The sequence below is a fragment of the Mixophyes fleayi genome, chromosome 3 (assembly GCF_038048845.1).
Source record: "Mixophyes fleayi isolate aMixFle1 chromosome 3, aMixFle1.hap1, whole genome shotgun sequence".
In the NCBI taxonomy this organism is placed as follows: Eukaryota; Metazoa; Chordata; class Amphibia; order Anura; family Limnodynastidae; genus Mixophyes; species Mixophyes fleayi.
In genome coordinates, this window is record NC_134404.1 from 254336573 (window position 1) to 254356962 (window position 20390).

A 20390-nucleotide genomic window follows, 5' to 3' on the forward strand; every position below is an offset into this window, starting at 1 on the left:
AATTGATGGATTGATGCTCCAGAAAATGTGCAGGATGAAAATTAAAACGCTGCATCAATGTCCATAATGAACTAAATATTGAAATGATGGAAAAATAGAATGATCTTTCTGCGCTGTGAAACCCCAAACAACACAATAAAATTATAAAATGGATAAATAAACAAATACTTATATTTGATCGTGTATCTGATTTTCTTAACTCTCCAATGATGGTATACATGTAAAGAGAGAAGAAAAGACAATAGTGTAATCCTGTATGATATTAGATGGAATAATACCAATCTGGGTATCTAACTACATACAAAATACAAGAATTAATATAAATAATATAAATAATAAAAAATACAATAAAAAAATATATAAATCGTGGGTTCAAATTGCAAGCTTTCAAAATGAACATTCCATCAGGTGCAGTCTGTAATCCTCCTAGGGTGTGGGAAATCTCCCGCAGGGAGTATTACTTACAACAAATATTCTTTAATCTTGGCACTTCAAAACCTTCTATTTCTTAATCATCTTAAACGATGTAGCAGAAGAGAAGGAAGACAGACATCTTTAGGCTAAAATGTTTCTTTAATAACTATAAAACATAAATACTCCTACCGGAACAAAGTTGATAATCAGCATGTAGTAAATAGAACTCTGATCCCCCAATCTCGGACACTTAGATGAAAAATATGTGAAGTCCAGCGGAATCCAACCTGCAAATGGCAGCCAGTGTGGAACACAAGCCATGTTCGATCCCCTATCACGGGATCTTTCTCAAGGTGATATTGCCTTGATAAAGATCCCGTGATAGGGGATCGAAACGCGTCAGGGATTTGCTTATCTCTGCGTATACTTAGACCTACCGGTATCCACGTCTCGGGAGGGACGTCTGTGATTGCTGAGCTCCACGGCTTGTGTTCCACGCTGGCTGCCATTTGCAGGTTGGATTCCACTGGACTTCACATAATTTTCATCTAAGTGTCCGAGATTGTGGGATCGGAGTTCTATTTACTACATGCTGATTATCAACTTGATCCACTAGGAGTATTTATGTTTTATAATTATTAAAGAAACATTTTATCCTAAAGATGTCCGTCTTCCTTCTCTTCTGCTACATCGTTTGAGATGATTAAGAATTAGAAGGTTTTGAAGTGCCAATATTAAAGAATATCTGTTGTAAGTAATACCCCCTGCGGGACATTTCCCACACCCTAGGAGGATTACAGACTGCACCTGATGGAATGTTCATTTTGAAAGCTTGCAATTTTAAACCACGATTTATATATTTTTTCATTGTATTTTTTATTATTTATATTATTTATATTCTTGTATTTTGTATGTAGTTGGATACCCAGATTGGTATTATTCCATCTAATATCATACAGGATTACACTATTGTATTTTCTTCTCTCTTTACATATATACCATCATTGGAGAGTGAAGAAAATCGGATGCACGATCAAATATAAGTATTTGTTTATTTATCCATTTTATAATTTTATTGTGTTTGGGGTTTCACAGCGCAGAAAGATCATTCTATTTTTCCATCTGTACTTTTTGACTTCAGTGTAGTCTTAAGTCTGATTGATCTGCAGCAGTGATTGTGGAGCGCTGCAAGGGTTGTTTAAATTTTGGCTCAGATATTGAAATGAGCTAGAGTACAGAGGGTACATATGTAAAAAAAAAGTTGGGCCCAGTTTTAAGTGCATAAACTGCACAAATATTACCTCAAAGTAGAAGTTATCCTCTACTATTTTTGAACTATTTTCCTTATTCTTCTCAGCTCATAAAGCATGTATACAATTCTGTACACAAAAACATTCTTGCTTGACATGTGGTGTTTAAGGGGTGCTTGCATGGATAATTTCACCTAAGAACATAACTAGGACATTCTGGGCACAACAGCAAACCTTTGATGGGCTCTCCAAGATTGCTAGGTAGAGACACCCTTCCTCCCTTACCCTCATCTCTCCTCACTTACTTTACCAAACCACTAGTTGTATCTACCTCTGCCGAGCACTGCACTACATTTGGCGTCTTGCTCAGAAAGGAAGGGAACAATAATCTTAGTATTACAGAAACAGAATCCTAGCTGAAAATGGGAGACGCTGACCACGTCTGGAGCCATGTACTGTGTTTAATTTAATTTATCTTTGCTTTTACCTACATAAGATATAACAATTTACCACGATATATTTAATAAATGTATCCTCCAGATGCAAGATCAGTTAATGTCCGTTAAGCCTTTCTACCTAATAGATGAGCAACCAATCAGGAGCACTCTCTCATCCATTAGAGAAGACCGACCACTCCTGAGTGGTTTTATGGTTTAAAATAATCAAAACAATGATGGCATATAAGGATTGTACTTTTCACTGTTCTCTCTTATGTATGTGATTTTTCCCTGGGCAACAGGCATTTTGTGCTTCATAGATTACCTTTGTTTTCTAAATTTGTCTAATCTCATATTTCTGAAAGTATATTTTACTTGTATGTTTACATTTAGATTCTAAAAGAAGACCCTGCAGTTCTGCATATTTTAGGTTTGATTCTTGCAATCGGTAACTACATGAACGGAGGGAACAGGACCCGAGGACAAGCCGATGGCTTTGCTTTAGACATTTTACCAAAATTGAAAGATGTGAAAAGCAATGTAAGTATTTACATTTTTGTCAGCATGGGCAGCATAGTGTTTGGCATAAATATACTAAAGGAAAATTTAAAATGTGTGCCTCCCTAGGCTACAGCCTAGAGAGTGCACCAAAAGTGGTGCACCCAGTGAGTTAATGATCCACTTAGCTACCGTGTTGAGCTATATCAAGCTGAGTGGCACTATTCTCTTTTCACATACAATTAAGAATCCAAGGCCTCAACCCAGTGCAAGGTCCCTTTTTACTTACAGTGACATATATGCAGCAAGAATAAAAGAGTTCTGGATGCTCACTGAGTAAGGACCTAAAATAAATTCACTTCAGAGACTATGGGGTATATTTACTAAACTGCGGGTTTGAAAAAGTGGAGATGTTGGTTATAACAACCATTCAGATTCTAGCTGTCTTTTTGTAGAACGTACTAAATAAATGATAACTATAATCTGATTAGTTGCTATAGGCATCATCTCTACTTTTTCAAACCTGCAGTTTAGTAAATATACCCCTATTATGTGTTCTACAGATATCTAGAGGAAATAATAAACTTATTAGGTGACAATTTCTCTATTTTAAAATTAAATGGGGCACTGCAAAAAGGAACTATGAGGTTTTTGATGGTATAAGTTTAAAAGTCAAAACAATTTCTTGTAGAAAAATCATGTATTTGCCTTTATAACTAGAATATTTGTATACATATATTCCAGCAATTTCAAAATCACTGCCTTGCACTTGCATCAGAGTCCTCCATTGATGAACTGAACTGCATGATTGTTTCACATGTTGGATCATTGCTGTTTATCATAGTGCTGGTGGGTAAGGGCAATTAGCAGAACACTCCCTGTTTTGGACTTGTATTTCTTAAATAATCTTTACTCCCAAACTGTCCCTTTTTTACTAATGATATATAGCTCTGTACTGATACCAGGAATTTAGGGTAGAAATCCAGATAGAAGTTCTGGTATTTAGGTGTTCAGGGTCACAGAGTTGTAACACCCTGGAGGAATGGAGTGACTACAATGCAACGACTTACTACTTTTGCTTCTGTGCTGTTCTTCCTCCTTCCTCATAGTTTAGATTCAGTTGGTAAGAGAATGAATATGGGTGACAGAGGGGCAATGGTACTGGTAGGGCTTACTCGCTCCCAACTCAATAACCGACAGCAAGAATCTTTAACCTTTTATTTCTGGATCAAAGAGGTTAAGGTGGAAAAGGCAACTTGGAAATAATACATTCGATATACAGGGGATAGACAATGCAATTAGCATAGACTCTTAAAAATGGGTAAACAATCACTGCAATAAACAGATAGCTTAGCAATCAGACCAAGTAAAAATAAGGTTTCATACAATATCTGTCTTTTACTTGAAATTAAGGCATACTTGCCTACTTTTGGCAAGTTGTATGCGGGAGAGGGGCGTGTCTAGAGGGGCATGTCTAGAGGGCGGGGGGGGGGTGGCCAAAATGACGCGATTTGCGGGATGCAGGAGACTTGCCAGCTCTCCCGGGAGTCCGTGAGACTGACTAGAATTTCGGGAGTCTCCCGGACTTCCAGGAGAATTGGCAAGTATGAATTAAGGTGAAGTAAAACAGTGTTTAATTCCGTTAACTAATGGATGAAATGAAGCAGTTTCTGTAAGTGACAGATTGCTCCTTTATCAGCACAGTAATTGCACAGCTTAATACTTTTTATCTGTCAACCATAGTATTGTAACATAATAGTCTGGTGATAGGACAAATAACATTCTGCTGCTGGCTGGGATCTGTAGTTTCACAGAACTGAACTATATCCAATAGTCACAAGGTTTCCATAAAAAAAATACTGTTTTTGTGTTTAAATGGTACTCCAATGCAGGCTAAGTTATTTAATCTTACTAATTCAAATAAAGTTCTGACAGATAATTCAATCTCTGCACCAAACAAAATGTCTGATCATTGATGCTGCATTCACTGTTTCAAAATGGTGGTGATTAACAAACACAATTCTTTTAGCTGGTGGGCAGTCTTAATTACAGTTCTGGAACAAGGATATCTTACTGCTAGTGAGGTAGTTTCCTTTGTGATGTACTGCAAATGCTTTAATTACTAGATGCTTTTATATTCTGAAGCTGGCTGTGACTTATAGTGCCACGCTGTTACACAAATTCTATCATTTTGTGACTCTCTCAGTTCCTCTGATTAATAATAAAAGTGTTCCACATATAGTCTGAGGATTTATACTTTGAGCTGTACTCTTGCTTCTCACTACTGTTATGCCTCAAACAGTACAAAGTCCCACTCTTATAGGGTATAGTTTATAGACTCACCCCAGCACACTGGGCTGCTGATATCTCTGTTGCTGCGTTGTCTGTCAGGAAAACTTGTCATTATAGCTGCTGTTAAACTCAAACCAGCCCTTTGCTTGTCTGTTTTCCGTTTCAGTTTACTTTACATAGCACCTCGCATCATACTTCTTCTTTCTCTCCACAGGATTTCCTTGCATGACACACACCCCTAATCTAGCGAGAGATTGGCAGTAATCTCACTCTCAGTCTGTCCCTCCTTGATGGACAGCTGCATGAACCAATGAGCAGCAGGAGCAGGGAAACTCCTAGGTCCTATGCTTCCTGAGCTTGCACAGACCTGTTTTAAAAGGACCATACACACACATATAATACTCTGGAGCACTACACAGTCAAAGAGAGAAGATGGACAAAATAGTATCTTTATTACAAAAGATGAATGTCTAATGCAAACAAATAGCCATTTAAAAAACGACACTGGATAATGAGATTTCTAATCCCTGTTGATTAAGAGCAACTCCTTGTATAATCCCTTACAATCATTTGTGATATTGAAGGGGCTAAAAGAGCTGCTTACTTCCAGTGTATATTATGAGAAGGTGGTGGAGACCAGGAAATAGGGAATTCACCATTTTATAATTCCACAGCATTGTGATATAATCCACCTGGATCCATTTAAGAACTGAGGTGGTACTAGTCCAGATAAAGTCCATTTGGATTCAGTTCTTGAATACCCACAACCTCTAAAAGTAATGAACATTTGTAATCCTCAGGGGAACCACATGATCAACATGTGTATATCCACATGATCCGAATAGGATGAGCGAAGGCAGCAGGCTGGGATGTTTCCTTAAGTCTGTGCTGTTACAAGCTCTATATGGAAAGACTCATTCCTTAGATCCTGTCACGATCAGAGAAGAAATTACCAGCTGGTATTGGCGCAGCTGAGCAAGGAGGCGTGGAGTCTAATGCACTCCCGGTGTTCACTAGGGACCCCCGCAAGGGAGTTTGTGCTTCGCTGCAAAAAGGTGTGTAGGTCGCAGTTCTCCAGGACAGCCACCAGCGTAGTAACAGAGTGGACCGAGCGTAGTCGGTCAATTCTGGTAAGAACTAAACGGGCGTCAAGGTACAAAGGATGATCCAAGTCAGAGGCAGGCCAAGAACCAGTACTATCAGCGAGGTACAAGGCGTAATCCAAAGGAAGGTCAAAGAGATAGCCAGGTCAAACACTGGAACAGGAACAAACAAGTGCTGGAGCTGGGTGAAACCAATACTCTGGCACTAATGGTGTCAGTGACTCCCTTATATTCCCCTGTGTAGTCCCTGATTGGGGGGGAGAAGTAGCACGATGTCCCGTTGCCTAGCAACGGGACGCAACAGTGACTGTGCATGCATGTGCGGCGGCCTTGAAGTAGATAAAGCGTCTCATTGTTAGGCAATGGTGATGTCTTGCTACTTCCGGTTGGCAGTCAGCGTCTCGCACCTAGTGTTAGTGCGGAGGCAGTGCCTGACAGATCCCAAAGGTGTCTGTTTACCAACTACATTTATAGTAGCTTCCATCCAGAATAGTATTACATGTTACAGTGCTTTTTAGAGTTTGTAGCTGTTTCTGGTGAGCTGTGCATCATTGTTTATTTATAAGGTTACAAACATAGATAAAAATACCCCTGTTGTGAACTTGTAAAACAGCTGCAAGTCTACTTGGATTTATAAGGCATTACAAAAGCGCCAGTTTGCTGGCATAAGAAATTGTGAGGACACCACGCTTAGCTGGGATGGTGTTTACCATCCATGGTATTCAACTCACTCGAGTAGACCAGAGTATATCCAAAATAAGGCTTTATTATGACACCACAACAGCATAAGACATTCACAAGGTACAGGGTAAGTAGTAGTGTGTACCCTCCAGCAGCCTCTTGCAGGCAGCACTTCTCAGCACAATTCTCAATATCCTTCAGAGTCTTATCCTCCCGAAGTATTACTGCTACCATTTTGCTAGGCAGTTTCTATGCCGCCCAGCCTGGGAAACTGGCTCACACAGACCCTGTCCTGGTAAGGTTTCCCATGGTGGCACTGCAATGCCTGGCACAGAGTTCTTTGTGCTAGTATTACGCACAAGTAGATCCTCCAAGATAGCATTAATCTATTGGCATTCTGCTCTTCTTATATTCCTGGCTGTTTACAGAGGAAGTAGGGTCAAATGTCTTAATCCTCCCACAGGGGTCTATCAGTGATCACTTAAATGATTTAACTCTTAGACATATTAGGCTATATTTACTAAGAATCAAGTTGGGTGGCAGTTTAAATCTGATACATATCGCCGGTGGTTTAATGGTCCAAACCGCTGCTTTTACTATAGGGCGATTTGAAGCTATGATTTGAAATGAATGGCGATGTGTGGCTGATTGTGAAAGCTAAACCAAACCGCTGACAGTTTGATTAAAACCGCCTTCAAAACCGCCATCCAAAAACAGGACAGGACCGTTTTAATGCCTGCTTCTGAATGGCTTGATAGCTCAAATATGCTGTTTAATCTATTTTTGCCATTCAGAACATAAGAGAAAGCACCATTGACATTTAAATTATTGAGGTAATCATTATTTATCAATTAAGGGCCAAAATTAATTTAATAACTTATGGGGACATTCTATTTCCATTGTATTAAGGAAACAAAATTAGTTAATTATTATATTATTCGGGGACTATGTAAGGCCAAATTGTGCAACCTAAATAATTATATCCACCATTAACAATCAGTTAATATTACTATATATTCATATTTCCCCAATAATATAATGCAATAATAGTGTCCCCTTAAAAAAAAAAAATCCCCATAAGTTAATAAAATGAAATTACATTTTGCCCCTTAATCAATAAATAATGATTGCCCCAATAATTTAAATAAATATATATGTAAAAAGTGGAAAGCTGTGCTGTTCACAGTTGCTGCTGTTTCCTCTTAAAGGAATCACAGAAATGTTCCTAAATTACAAATTTTATATGTATAATGATAAGAGTCTCCTGCGCTACTGAGTGTATTCACATATATATAACTTCCAATATTAAATAGTGATAAGCCAATACAAAATAGCAAATACAGAATAAATAAAAAAGAGAATTCTTAAATTCAACTGATGTGATGATCCAGGTGGCCCACTATGGTGGTCACTTCTTCCTCATAGGTATACAGTGAAACATGACATGTGAAAAGAAATGAAGTGCAACATAGTGGAACATCATTTAAAAAAAATATTAATAGTTCAACATTGTAAGGAATCACATTAATTCTATTAAGCACTCAAATGTGAATATATCTAGTAAGTTCCACTGTGTTCCCTCTCCTTTGTGGTTCTACTTACTAGACAGTAAATATATATTTGCCTTAAGTGCTCCAATGCCTATGGAATGTGATATAAATCATCATCATCATCATTTATTTATATAGCGCCAACATATTCCGTAGCGCTTTACAATTGGGGACAACTATAATAAACTAATAAACAAACTGGATAAAACAGACAAAGAGGTGAGAAGGCCCTGCTCGCAAGCTTACAATCTATGGGACAATGGGAGATTGACACATGAGGTTAAGTCATAAATTACTCCTTCACCGTCCAATTCTTATGTAAGTACACTTACAGGAAAAAAGATATAATCAAGCAGGGTATCAAAATGTCTTTGCTTCTTTCTTGCATCAAGGATAATCCCTCAGTTCAATATGTGAAGAAGGTAGAATAAAACAATTATAGTGTGATACCGTTTAACACTAGAAAATATTTTTATTTGATATAGTGGCTGACATGGCAGCTTGGACCAAAAATACAAAATGGACCACAACATACATAAATGAATAGAAAAATATGGAATAAATTCAAAACAATTGGATAATAGATGGACCCCTACAAGATAGAAGTCTGAATGAGAGTTTGATGGTAAATTCCTGGGAGTCTGCTCAAACTTAGTTCCTCTGGTACTTCAGATGGTAATACAAAGATCCAATCTATCCCAGAATGGACAGCCCATACAAACCAACGCGTTTCTACCTCTAAGTCAGGTCTTTATCAAGGATAGGGCTGTTTGTAATTTGGCTCCCTTTTATACAGGAAGTCACTCAGATGTAAAGTTCATAGATCATACATTCATTCCCAAAAGCAATTCTCCCATATTATTTAAGAACAAATGTACAATACGTTCCAAATAAAATAAAGTAACATAAAAAATAGTAAATTAACATAAAGAACAAATAGGTATCGCATGTTATTTGTCAACAATCATAAACATCACTTTGTAGAGAAACACTGCCCTCCTGTTGCTTTTTCTCGTTCCCATATCTCACATCTCACATCACTCTTTTATAACCTTCTATTATATAGATGATATGAAACTTCTATACTTACAAGCGGGGATGTTTGCAAAATATAAATATGGGGAGATGTCATTTGCGTTCCTCCGCTTACTTCCTGTATGGTCCCAGCCTCTTTATGAAAATGGGGCTCTTCAAAGTATCACTTATTGTCCGAAAGTAAAACGCATATTGCGTTACTTCTGTGTCTTCCGGGATCTGAGAATCATAACTTAGGCTTGGAACGCATATGCGTTCCAACCTCAACTTCCAGTTTATCGGAGATCAATCCTTTTTCGGCAATGATCAAAACAGGCCCCTTCCAAATTGACTTTTAGAAAATAATTGAAAATGAGTAAATGAATATTACAGCAGTTAACAAAATAATAATTAGAAATAATAATCACAATATTTATGCCTAATGAGCTATCTTTATAACATTAATTGCTCATCTCACGATCAGCATGTCTTAACCAAAAAACATATCTGCATAGATCATTCTACATAATAAAATAATTAAATGGGAAAAAATGCCTTTAGAACAATAAAACAAACATAATTGATAAATTGCATATAGATGGAGATGGTCACAGATATACAGAAAAACAGTTCAATAATCATACATGTAGCTAATATACCATAACCATATTTGGTTAAACAGAATAATATGCGGCTGTCGTAGCTTGTTTTAGCCCACATTCTTGGAATAAGTTGGTTAAATTACATGACCTAGAAGGAATAGGTACAAAGGGAAACAGAACAAGAGAACATAGAAACTAGGTGTATATCAACGGGTGGATGTTTAATCCAAAAACCATTTAAGCTCAAATTCTACATTCAAGCCATGAGGACTCAAATTATTCAGATTATATATCCACCCCATTTCAGATGTTGCTAATTGTTTCTTAGAATTCCTATATTTCCAGTTAGGAAATATCATTTGGACTCTCCAAAAGTTTGAAATACTTTTGGGGAACTATTATGGCACGATTTACAGTGGGAAGAGACAGAAAGTTTTTCCTTTCCCACTTTAATGTTGTATAGATGTGCTGATATACGTTTATTAAAGGTCTTGTTGTTTTTCCTACACTATAGTAGGCCACATATAAATTTCAAAATATAGACATTTTTCGTATTACACGTAATGAATTCATTAATTCTAAAAGTTTTACCTTAATGTGAGAATTCTTTGATGTTTTGAGTCTCATTCTTAATCATTTTACAACCCATATAATCTCCACACCTAAAAAAACCCTTTTGTTTTAATGAGCTTTTTCAGAGGATTTTCTTTCAATGGGCCTCTAATTAATTGATCTTTTAGTGTCGGTGCCCTTTTTTATCTAAATGTCGGTTTTTCTGGAAGTATTTTGTGAAGAACTGGGTCTTTATGTAGGATATTCCAATGTTTTTTTAACAATTTTTTTCAAAATATTTATATTGTTGCCCATATTGGGTAGTGAATGCAAATTCTTTTTTAGATTGATCATAGATTAAATCTCTTCTTTTTGAGTAAATCTTCCCTCTTTATTGTCATTATTCTGCCCCGTGCCTTTTGTGTTTCTTCTATAGCAATGTTTCTCAACTCCAGTCCTCAGGACCCCCTAGCAGTACATGTTTTCCATATCTCCTTGCTGGAGCACAGGTGTATTCATTGCTGACTGACATAGTGTAGCAGGTGGTATATTTATTTCATTGGTCACCTGGAAATCTTGCACTGTTAGTGGGTCCTGAGTACTGGAGTTGAGAAACACTGTTCTATAGTATATCCCCTATCTCTAAATTCAAGTTTCATTTGATCCAATTGGTCACTTAATATTTTATCATCTGTACAGTTTCTCTTCATCCGTAAGAATTGGCTGTATGGTATTCCCCGCAGCCAGCTCTCATGGTGTCCGCTGTTCCCTAATAAATAATAGTTAACATCTGTTGGTTTTCTATAGTTTTTAGTTTTAATTATCCCTTGTTCCACATAAACAGTAATATCCAAAAAGTTAACCAGTTCTTTACTGATGGTAAAAGTGAATAATATATTATAGTTATTATTAATATATTGGCAAAAGGAATCCAGCATCTCCAGATCTCCTCTCCATACAAAGAAAACATTGTCAATATATCGATGCCAAGACACCCGGTTCGCCCCAAAAGGGTTGTCGGTTACCAAACACCGGCACTCCTAGCTTGCCATGAACAGATTGACATAGCTTGGGGCAAACCTGGTGCCCATGGCTGTCCCAGTTCTTTGGAGATAATAACCCCCATCAAAGTAGAAATAGTTGTTATTCAAAATAAATGTTATACATTCTATTATGAAATCCATCATTCCCTTAGACAAATTGCCATTTTCTAAGTGGAATTGTATAGCTTTGATGCCTATATCATGTTGTATAATGGTATATAAAGCAGTCACATCTGCTGTGACTAGTATATAGTTTTCTCCTCACTTCACTTGGGATAGTTTATTAAGAAAATCACCAGTATCTTTCAAAAAGGTGGAAGTTGAGCTCACTAATGGTTGTAGAAGTGAATCAATAAATGATGATAAATTTGTAGTGATACTATTAATACCGGATATAATCGGTCTTCCTGTGGGATTTTTTTATACTTTTGTGAATTTTTAGCAAAATATTTTTGGGACAGTTGGTTCTTCTATGATGAGATAGTCAGTCTCTTCTTCAGTTAAAATATCCTTATATTTCTCAATGAGATTTTTGAATTTCTCTTTAATAGAATTAGTAGAATCTTGCTTCAATTGACAGTATGTATTTTGATCTAATAACTGTCTTTCTATTTCGTGATTATAGTCCTTTCTATCTTGAATGACTAATCCCCCCCCTTTGTCAGCTGGTCTAATAGTTCTTGTATCATCTTTTTACAATTTTTGTAATGCCAATTTTTCCTTCCTAGTTAAATTACATGTATTTCTATTTTTTTTTTCTCTAAACATGGTCTTCATCTCATCTGTAATAAGGCTATTAAAACTTTCTATATAAGCCCCTTTCATATAGGTTGGATAAAACGTTGATTTTTTTTTCTCAGTTTCTGTTAGAGATGGTCATTGACCCCCGTGTTTTGGTTTTGGATCTGGATTACCTTCGTGTTTTGGTTTTGGTTTGGTTTAGCAATTTTTTAAAAAAATCAATTCGTATTCCACCTATTTCTTGGATAAGTAAGGTAATTCTAAAGCTAATAAATTATGTAAAAAACAGTTTAATCCCTGGTAGGCCGTCCTTAATTCTATACACAAACCTGATTGTCTTCCTCTTCCTCTCCATCTTAGCCTATTGGCAATGCAGCCATCATCTTTGGGTGTATATTACACCCTACACTTATAGCTAAATATAAAAAGAAATGGAAAAAGGCAGTTTGGTTGCTGTCTGCATCACCCCCCCCCCTCCACTTGTAGTTAAATAAAAAAGAACACACCCTGCGTAGATTATACAATAAAAATAGAAATTGACAAAGGCAGTTTGGTTTCTGTCTGTATCAGATCCCCTCTCTACTTGTAGTAAAATAGAAAAAAAATTCAGTCGTTATAGACTGTACAATAAAATAGAAATGGACAAAGGCAGTTTGGTGTCTGTCTGTGTATGACACCCTACCCTTATCGTGAAATTGACAAAACAGCAGCACATACAAGACTGTATGTGATATAGAATTGCCCCAAGTCCCTTTCCTATTTGGGGGTAGATTACATCCTACAATTATATAGAAAGTTTTAAAAATATGTTATCGTCATCATCTTCAGCATCATCCTCACCCTCATCAGTGTGTACATCATCATCACAGACTATCAATTCATCTCCGCTTGAATCCGCCATTAGAGAACTGTCAGTGCTTGTATGTCTTTGATATTAAAGGCCTTCCTCGTGAAAGATGTAGGTAATTTTTATGAACATCATCTTCTCCACATTTTTCGGAAGTAACCTCCTACGTTGATCACTGACTAGGTTCCCGGCTGTGCTGAACACTCTTTCAGAGTACATACTGGAGGGTGGGCAGCTTAGTTATTGCAAAGCAAGTTTGTACATGGGTTTCCAAATGGCCTGCTTTTCTTCCCAGTAAGGAAAGGGACTTTCTGACATTTCCATATCAATTACCTTTTGAAAATAATCCTCCACCATCCTTTGCATGTTGGATGGAGTTATGGGCAAGGTCACACATTTTTTTGAAAAATCTTTCAAACCAGACCAGATGTCAAACTGTTCTGGTCTGCCCCCTGCGTCTTCCCTGCTTCACTTTGGAAAATTAAATTTTTTACGAGCAGCAGCTGCCTGAAAACTGAAGGAGGACAAGTCGTCAAGCCAAGGCCCAGTTCAGCGGACAACTTTCTGACCAATAGCTCCAGAGTTCAAGATTTTAATTACTCGAGGATCATTGTGAAGCGAATTAAGTACTTGATCTACAAGGCCAACATACTTTGCGGAATTGCTTTCTTTCATCTCCTTCAGTTTCTCAAGCTGCTTTTCCAATAGTCTAATTAAGGGAATGACTTGGCTCACGCTAGCAGAGTCTGCACTCACATCACACGTCACAACTTTAAATGGTTTCAGCACCTTGCACAGCACAGAAAGGATTCCCCACTGTGCAAGAGTGAAATACACCCCCCTTCTTTCCCAATGTCATGGCTTATGCAATATGCTTGGATGGCTTTGCGCTGTTTCTCTATCCTCTGAAGCATATATTGGGTGGAATTCCACCTAGTTAACACCTCTTGCTTAAGTTGGTGGCAGAGCAAGTTAAACTGTTCTTGGAGCTGCTGCAATCTCCTACATGCTGTGGCAGAATGACGGAAATGCCCCGAAATTTTAAGTGCCACTGAAAGCATCTAATGCACCTCACGGTTATTTCCTAAGAAGCTCTGCACCAACAAGTTTATGGTGTGAGCAAAACAGGGAATGTGATGGAATTCACCCAGCTGTAATGCTCACACAATATTGTTGGCATTGGCAGAAATGACATATCCTGGGGAGAGTCCAAGTGGTATAAGCCATGTATCAATCACATCTCTTAGTTTTCGTAACAAATTGTCAGCTGTATGCCTGTTAGTGAAGCCCATGATACAAAGAGTTGCCTGCCTGTGACAAATGTTACGTAGTGGTGTACATCCTGCTGCTGTTCCTGCTGTTGAAGGCGAATGACCAGCCCAGTGGGCTGTCACATTCATATAGTCTTTGGTTTGCCCACTTCCACTTGTCCACATATCTGTGGTTAAGTGGACAGTGAACAGAATGGTATTTTTCAGTGCAATCACTACATTTTTACACACTTTTTGGTATAGTTGTGGTATAGCTTTACGGAAAAATGGTGTTGCGATGGAATTTTGCAACGCTTACACAAAACATCAATTAACTTTGAAAAACCAGCTGCGTTTATTGTGGATATTGGACATAGATCTAACACTAACATAGTAGCCATGGTGTCTGTGATTCGCTTGGCGACTGGGTGACTGCTGTCATATTTGCTTCCCCTAGCAAATGATTGCTTCACAGTTAATTGTTGTAATGTAGGACTGCTCTTTTTCTTGGCCTTCTTATGGGAGGAAGATTCATCCCTAGCAACAGCAGCAGCAGTGGGACTAACGCTTAAACATTCTTCAGAGGAATCAATTATAGTGCAGGAATCATCCAGCCTTACTAAGTGGGATGCAGGGGTAACTCCGATCGCTACTGAGGATATTGATGAAGATGGCGTTGTGGGTGTATTTTGTAGCCGTCGGGATGTAGGTGACAGAAGGGTCCTAGCTGATGATGGAGTGCTTGTAATTTTTTTGGAAGAACTTTCACCTTTTCCCAACACCTTGCCATGAACTCTCGTCAAATGGCGTAACATGGATGAGGTTCCAAGATGGTTAAGGTCCCTCCCTCGACTGACTGTGGCTTGACATACACTACAAATGGCTATACTACTGTTGTCAGGATTTGGGTAGAAATAATTCCACACATAAGAAGTGGATTTTTTTGTTTTATACCAAGGCATGACAATGGCCTTTTTCTTGTCACGCCAGAACTGCTTATTATCCATTCGCTTATCATCTCCAGGCTGGACTACTGCAACCTTCTCCTCACCGGCCTCCCCCGCTCTCGCCTCGCCCCCCTCCGTTCTATACTCAATGCAGCTGCGAGGCTTATCTTCCTTTCTCGCCGCTCCACTTCTGCCTCACCTCTCTGCCTTGCCCTTCACTGGCTCCCCTTCCCCCACCGTATCCTTTTCAAACTTCTTACCCTCACCTACAAGGCCCTCTCCCACTCTACTGCCCCCTATATCTCCAACCTCCTCTCCATCCACACTCCCGCCCGGTCCCTGCGTTCAGCCAATGACCGTCCACTCTGATCACCTCATCCCACTCTAGAATTCAAGACTTCTCCCGAGCTGCCCCCCTCCACTGGAATGACCTCCCACGCTCCATCCGTTTGTCCCCTAACTTGTGCTCCTTCAAACGGGCACTCAAAACCCATCTCTTCCTTAAAGCGTACCAGCCTTCCACCTAACCCTCTCTCCATGCTCGCTCCCATCCCCTTGTTCCTCCTCTGTTGGGGTGCACGCTTGCTCCCCCCCTCTGACTCCCTTTGTGCCGGCCGTCTGTTTCCCCTCCCTTTAGGATGTAAGCTGTTATTAGCAGGGCCCTCCTCCCTCCTGTCTCTCTACCTTCTCTTCTGCTCCTACTCCATTACATCTGCTTTGCATGGAGCCTCTGAAGTTTTGGTACTAGTTGTTTATTGTTCTGTACTGTTATTCCCTGTACTGTCCATTGTTTGTACTGTGTTCGGCGCTACGGAAACCTTGTGCCGCCTTATAAATAAATAATAATAATAATAACTGCTGCCACTGGTGAAGGACTTACACAAACAACCTCATCCTCATCAACATCCTCATAAGCGCCCTCGTCGCCTACACAAATCTCTCCCTCATCCTCTTCTAATTCTAAAGTGGCATCCTCAATTGGTGTATCACCGGCTATACTCGGGCTGTTCAGGCACACATCAGCAGAACTGCTGAAAGGGCCCTTTTCATGGGTACACTAACAGAATGCTCACGATTACACATACCATTGGTGGATGGACTCTCCACAGAGATTGGTGTCATTTCTGATTCTGAGCATATATTTTACACTAATGCGTTACTGTTTTCTTGCAGCTCAGCTTTCAAGCGTTGTGCACCACTTTTGGACTCCAAATTACTTGGTCTTGCTTGGTCACGAGTGACCGTACAAGAGGAAGGCTCAGTAAAATGTTTAGATTTGGCACTAATAGAGAAAGGCGAAGGCCTCATTCTTTATTTGCCACTGGGTGTGTAGAATAGCATGTTGACAATTTTTTATTTATCGGCAGTAAATTTTTCATCAGTAACAGTCCTTTTTCGCTTCAACACGGTAAAAAAAAATTTTGTGTGTGTTTTTATCCCTGATTTAAAAAGACTATGGACTTTTACATAGGCTTTACCCGATGACGTACAGGGAAGACTAACATCAGGACTGGTGCAAGCAGCTGCTTGCTGATCATGCTCATATGTGGACTGCTGTGAATCCATTTTAATGAGATCTCAAACACTTGTAGTGCAAAATATTAAATAGATAATGCTGCTAGATAATACTTTCAGCACCAGAAAAATTGTTGTTTCACACTGGGGAATATGGGACACCCCAAAGCACTTGTAGTGCAAAATATTAAATAGATAGTGCTGCTAGATAATACTTTCAGCACCAGAAAAATTGTTGTTTCACACTGGGGAATATGGGACACCCCAAAGCACTTGTAGTGCAAAATCCAAATTTTATACTGCTGGCATATTTCTATTTCTGCAGCCAGAAAATAGTTTCTGTAGGAGGGAATATGACACCCCAAACAGTCTGTAATGTTTGCAAAAAAAATGCCTCCTCTATCCTCCTCTCTTCCTGCTATAACAATTTTTAGAAGAATTGCAAGAATAATTGCTCTCTCCCTGCTCTAATGCTGCCTGCGACCTAACCCTTCTCTCTCCCTCTGTCAAATGGTGATGGGTTGCTGTGGAGCCGGGTATTTACGGATTTCAAATATCAGGAGAACGGAGCTCTGAAATCCGACGATGTCACAATGACGTTTTTGCCTCGATTTTGATTCTGAATTGGCGCCAGAGGTCGGCTCGGTACTTGGATAGGTGAAGTTCGGGTGGGTTCGGTTCTCGGGGAACCAAGCCCGCCCATCTTTAGTTTCTGTTTTAGTTCCTCCATCTATATGACAATTTTCTTTTGAATGATCTTTCAAAAAAAAAAATTTTTTAATGTAAGTTTACGAATGTATTTTTGAATATCTATATATGTCGTAAATGGGTCTGGCATATACGTAGTAGAGAATTTTAAACCTTTCAATAATAATGAGATCTCATCAGTCAGTATTTTCTAACTTAAATTGTAAATTTGATTCTAATTATCTCAATTTTTTGCCCTCTTTTCCTTTTCACCATCTGTTATAGTGGGGTTAGTGTTTTTCTTTTTTCTTTTAATTTTTTTATTGCATGGATTACCCCCTCTTTTGCCCCTCATTATAGTTTTCTTAATTAATAACGTTGGGATCGACCCAATATTTTTTCCCCCTTTTGTGATTATTATTTCTAATTATTATTTTGTTTACTGCTGTAATATTCATTCCCTCATTCTCACTTTTTTTCTAAAAGACAATTTGGAAGGTGCCTGTTTTGATTACAAGTGCCGAAATAGGATTTATCTCCGATAAACTGGAAGTTGAGGTTGGAACTCATCGGCGTTCCAAGCCTCAGTTAGGATTTTTCAGTTTTCGGGAGACAAGTAAGTAACGTAGTTAAACAAGACACACCTCTGATTAACCGAAAGCTGGGGTTGGAACGCATATGCGTTCCAAACCTCAGTTATGATTCTCAGATCCCGGAAGACACAGAAGTAACGCAATATGCGTTTTACTTTCGGACAATAAGTGATACTTTGAAGATCCCCGTTTTCATAAGGAGGCTGGGACCATACAGGAAGTAAGCGGAGGAACGCAAATGACGTCTCCCCTCTTATTTCTATATTTATATTTTGCAAACATCCCCGCTTGTAAGTATAGAAGTTTCTTATCATCTATATAATAGAAGGTTATAAAAGAGTGATGTGAGATATGGGAACGAATAAAAGCAACAGGAGGGCAGTGTTTCTCTACAAAGTGATGTTTATGATTGTTGACAAATAACATGCTATTGTTAGGAACCCCTCCAGCCAGTACAACAAAACCCGGAGTCTGCTCTGAAGTCTGGTGTTCACTGTTGCTCCTAGTGGTGGGGACAGACTTGGCTGCAGACAAACAGAGGGTCGTGAGATGTGTACTGGCCAAGGAGAACCCAGGAAGAGAGTGCTATGGCAGACAGCAGCGTGGGGTCCAGGCAAAGGTCAGCCGACAGCAGACAACGTATCCAGGGAACAAACCAAGGTTAGGGGCCACAGGCACAGGTTCTGAGTCCAGAGACAGGCGTAGGATCGGGGTCACAAGCAGAGGTTCAAAATACAGGTTCAAGCAATAGGTTGGAGTCAGAAGCAGAGGTTCAAGGTCCAGAAACAGGCAAAGGTCATACACAGTAGTTCAATCCAGAAGGTTTACACCAAACAGCACAGGAGCAGGTTAGCAGACATGGAACTGATAGCTATAACCGGCAGTGAAGCTCAGACCTCACTGCCTTAAATAGTACTGAGAGCCAATCAGGACAGAGGAGAACAGGGCTGACAATCAGCCTCAGGAGGCTGCTAATTAATTGCTAGCTAGAACTGGCATACGTAATAACATAACCAGGAAGCATGTATAAAAATATAAATGAACCAGTTTAAATCATATGAGAGCTCCCCCTGGAGTTGGAGGATGTCCCTACATCCTCCTACATCTATGCAACAAGGATAATCCCAAAGAATAAAAACAGAGCATAGAAACTAGAGCATGCGCCCGGCTGCTAGTTCACGCCAGGATGCGGCGTACCGGCTTGTGACAGCTATACCTATTTGTTCCTTATGTCAATTTACTATTTTTTATGTTACTTTATTTTATTTGGAACGTATTGTACATTTGTTTTTAAATAATATGGGAGGATTGCTTTTGGGAATGAATGTATGATCTATGAACTTTACATCTGAGTGACTTCCTGTATAAAAGGGAGCCAAATTACAAACAGCCCTATCCTTGATAAAGACCTGACTGACGCATTGGTTTGTATGGGCTGTCCATTCTGGGATAGATTGGATCTTTGTATTACCATCTGAAGTACCAGAGGAACTAAGTTTGAGCAGACTCCCAGGAATTTACCATCACAAGCTCATTCAGACTTCTATCTGGTAGGGGTCCATCTATTATCCAATTGTTTTGATTTTATTCCATATTTTTATATTCATTTATGTATGTTGTGGTCCATTTTGTATTTTTTGTCCAAGCTGCCATGTCAGCCACTATATCAAATAAAAATATTTTCTAGTGTCAAACGGTATCGCACTATAATTGTTTTATTCTACCTTCTCCACATATCGCACTGAGGGATTATCCTTGATGCAAGAAAGAAGCAAAGACATTTTGATACCCTGCTTGATTACATCTTTTTTCCTGTAAGTGTTCTTAAGAATTAAGAATTGGATGGTGAAGGAGTAATTTATATCACATTCCATAAGCATTGGAGCACTTAAGGCAAATATATATTTACTGTCTAGTAAGTAGAACCACAAAGGAGAGGGAACACAGTGGAACTTACTAGATATATTTACATTTGATTGCTTAAAAGAATTAATGTGATTCCTTACAATGTTGAACTATTAATAATTTTTTTAAATGATGTTGCACTCTGTTGCACTTTATTTCTTTTCACATGTCATGTTTCACTGTATACCTATGAGGAAGAAGTGACCACCATAGTGGGACACCTGGATCATCTCATCAGTTGAATTTAAGTATTCTCTTTTTTATTTATTCTGTATTTGATAATTTGTATTGGCTTAAGACTATTTGATATTGGAAGTTATATATATATGTGAATACACTCAGTGGCGCAGGAGACTCTTATCATTATACCAAAAATTTAAATGCCAATTGTGCTTTCTCTTATGTTCTGTATGCAAAACAGTTTAAAAATCATGCAGTTTGAACAATCTCACCTCTCACAACCACCTCT

At 38.7% G+C, this 20390-nt stretch overlaps 1 protein-coding gene across 2 annotated transcripts in view; it reads left to right on the top strand.

The window, feature by feature from the left end:
- FMN2 (formin 2) overlaps positions 1–20390 on the top strand; it is a 423082-nt gene that overhangs the window by 262890 nt on the left and 139802 nt on the right. For both annotated transcript variants that reach the window (XM_075203416.1, XM_075203417.1), the window contains one exon: positions 2495–2641. In XM_075203416.1, the coding sequence (XP_075059517.1) occupies positions 2495–2641 (147 nt within the window). The remainder of the gene's footprint in view (positions 1–2494; positions 2642–20390) is intronic.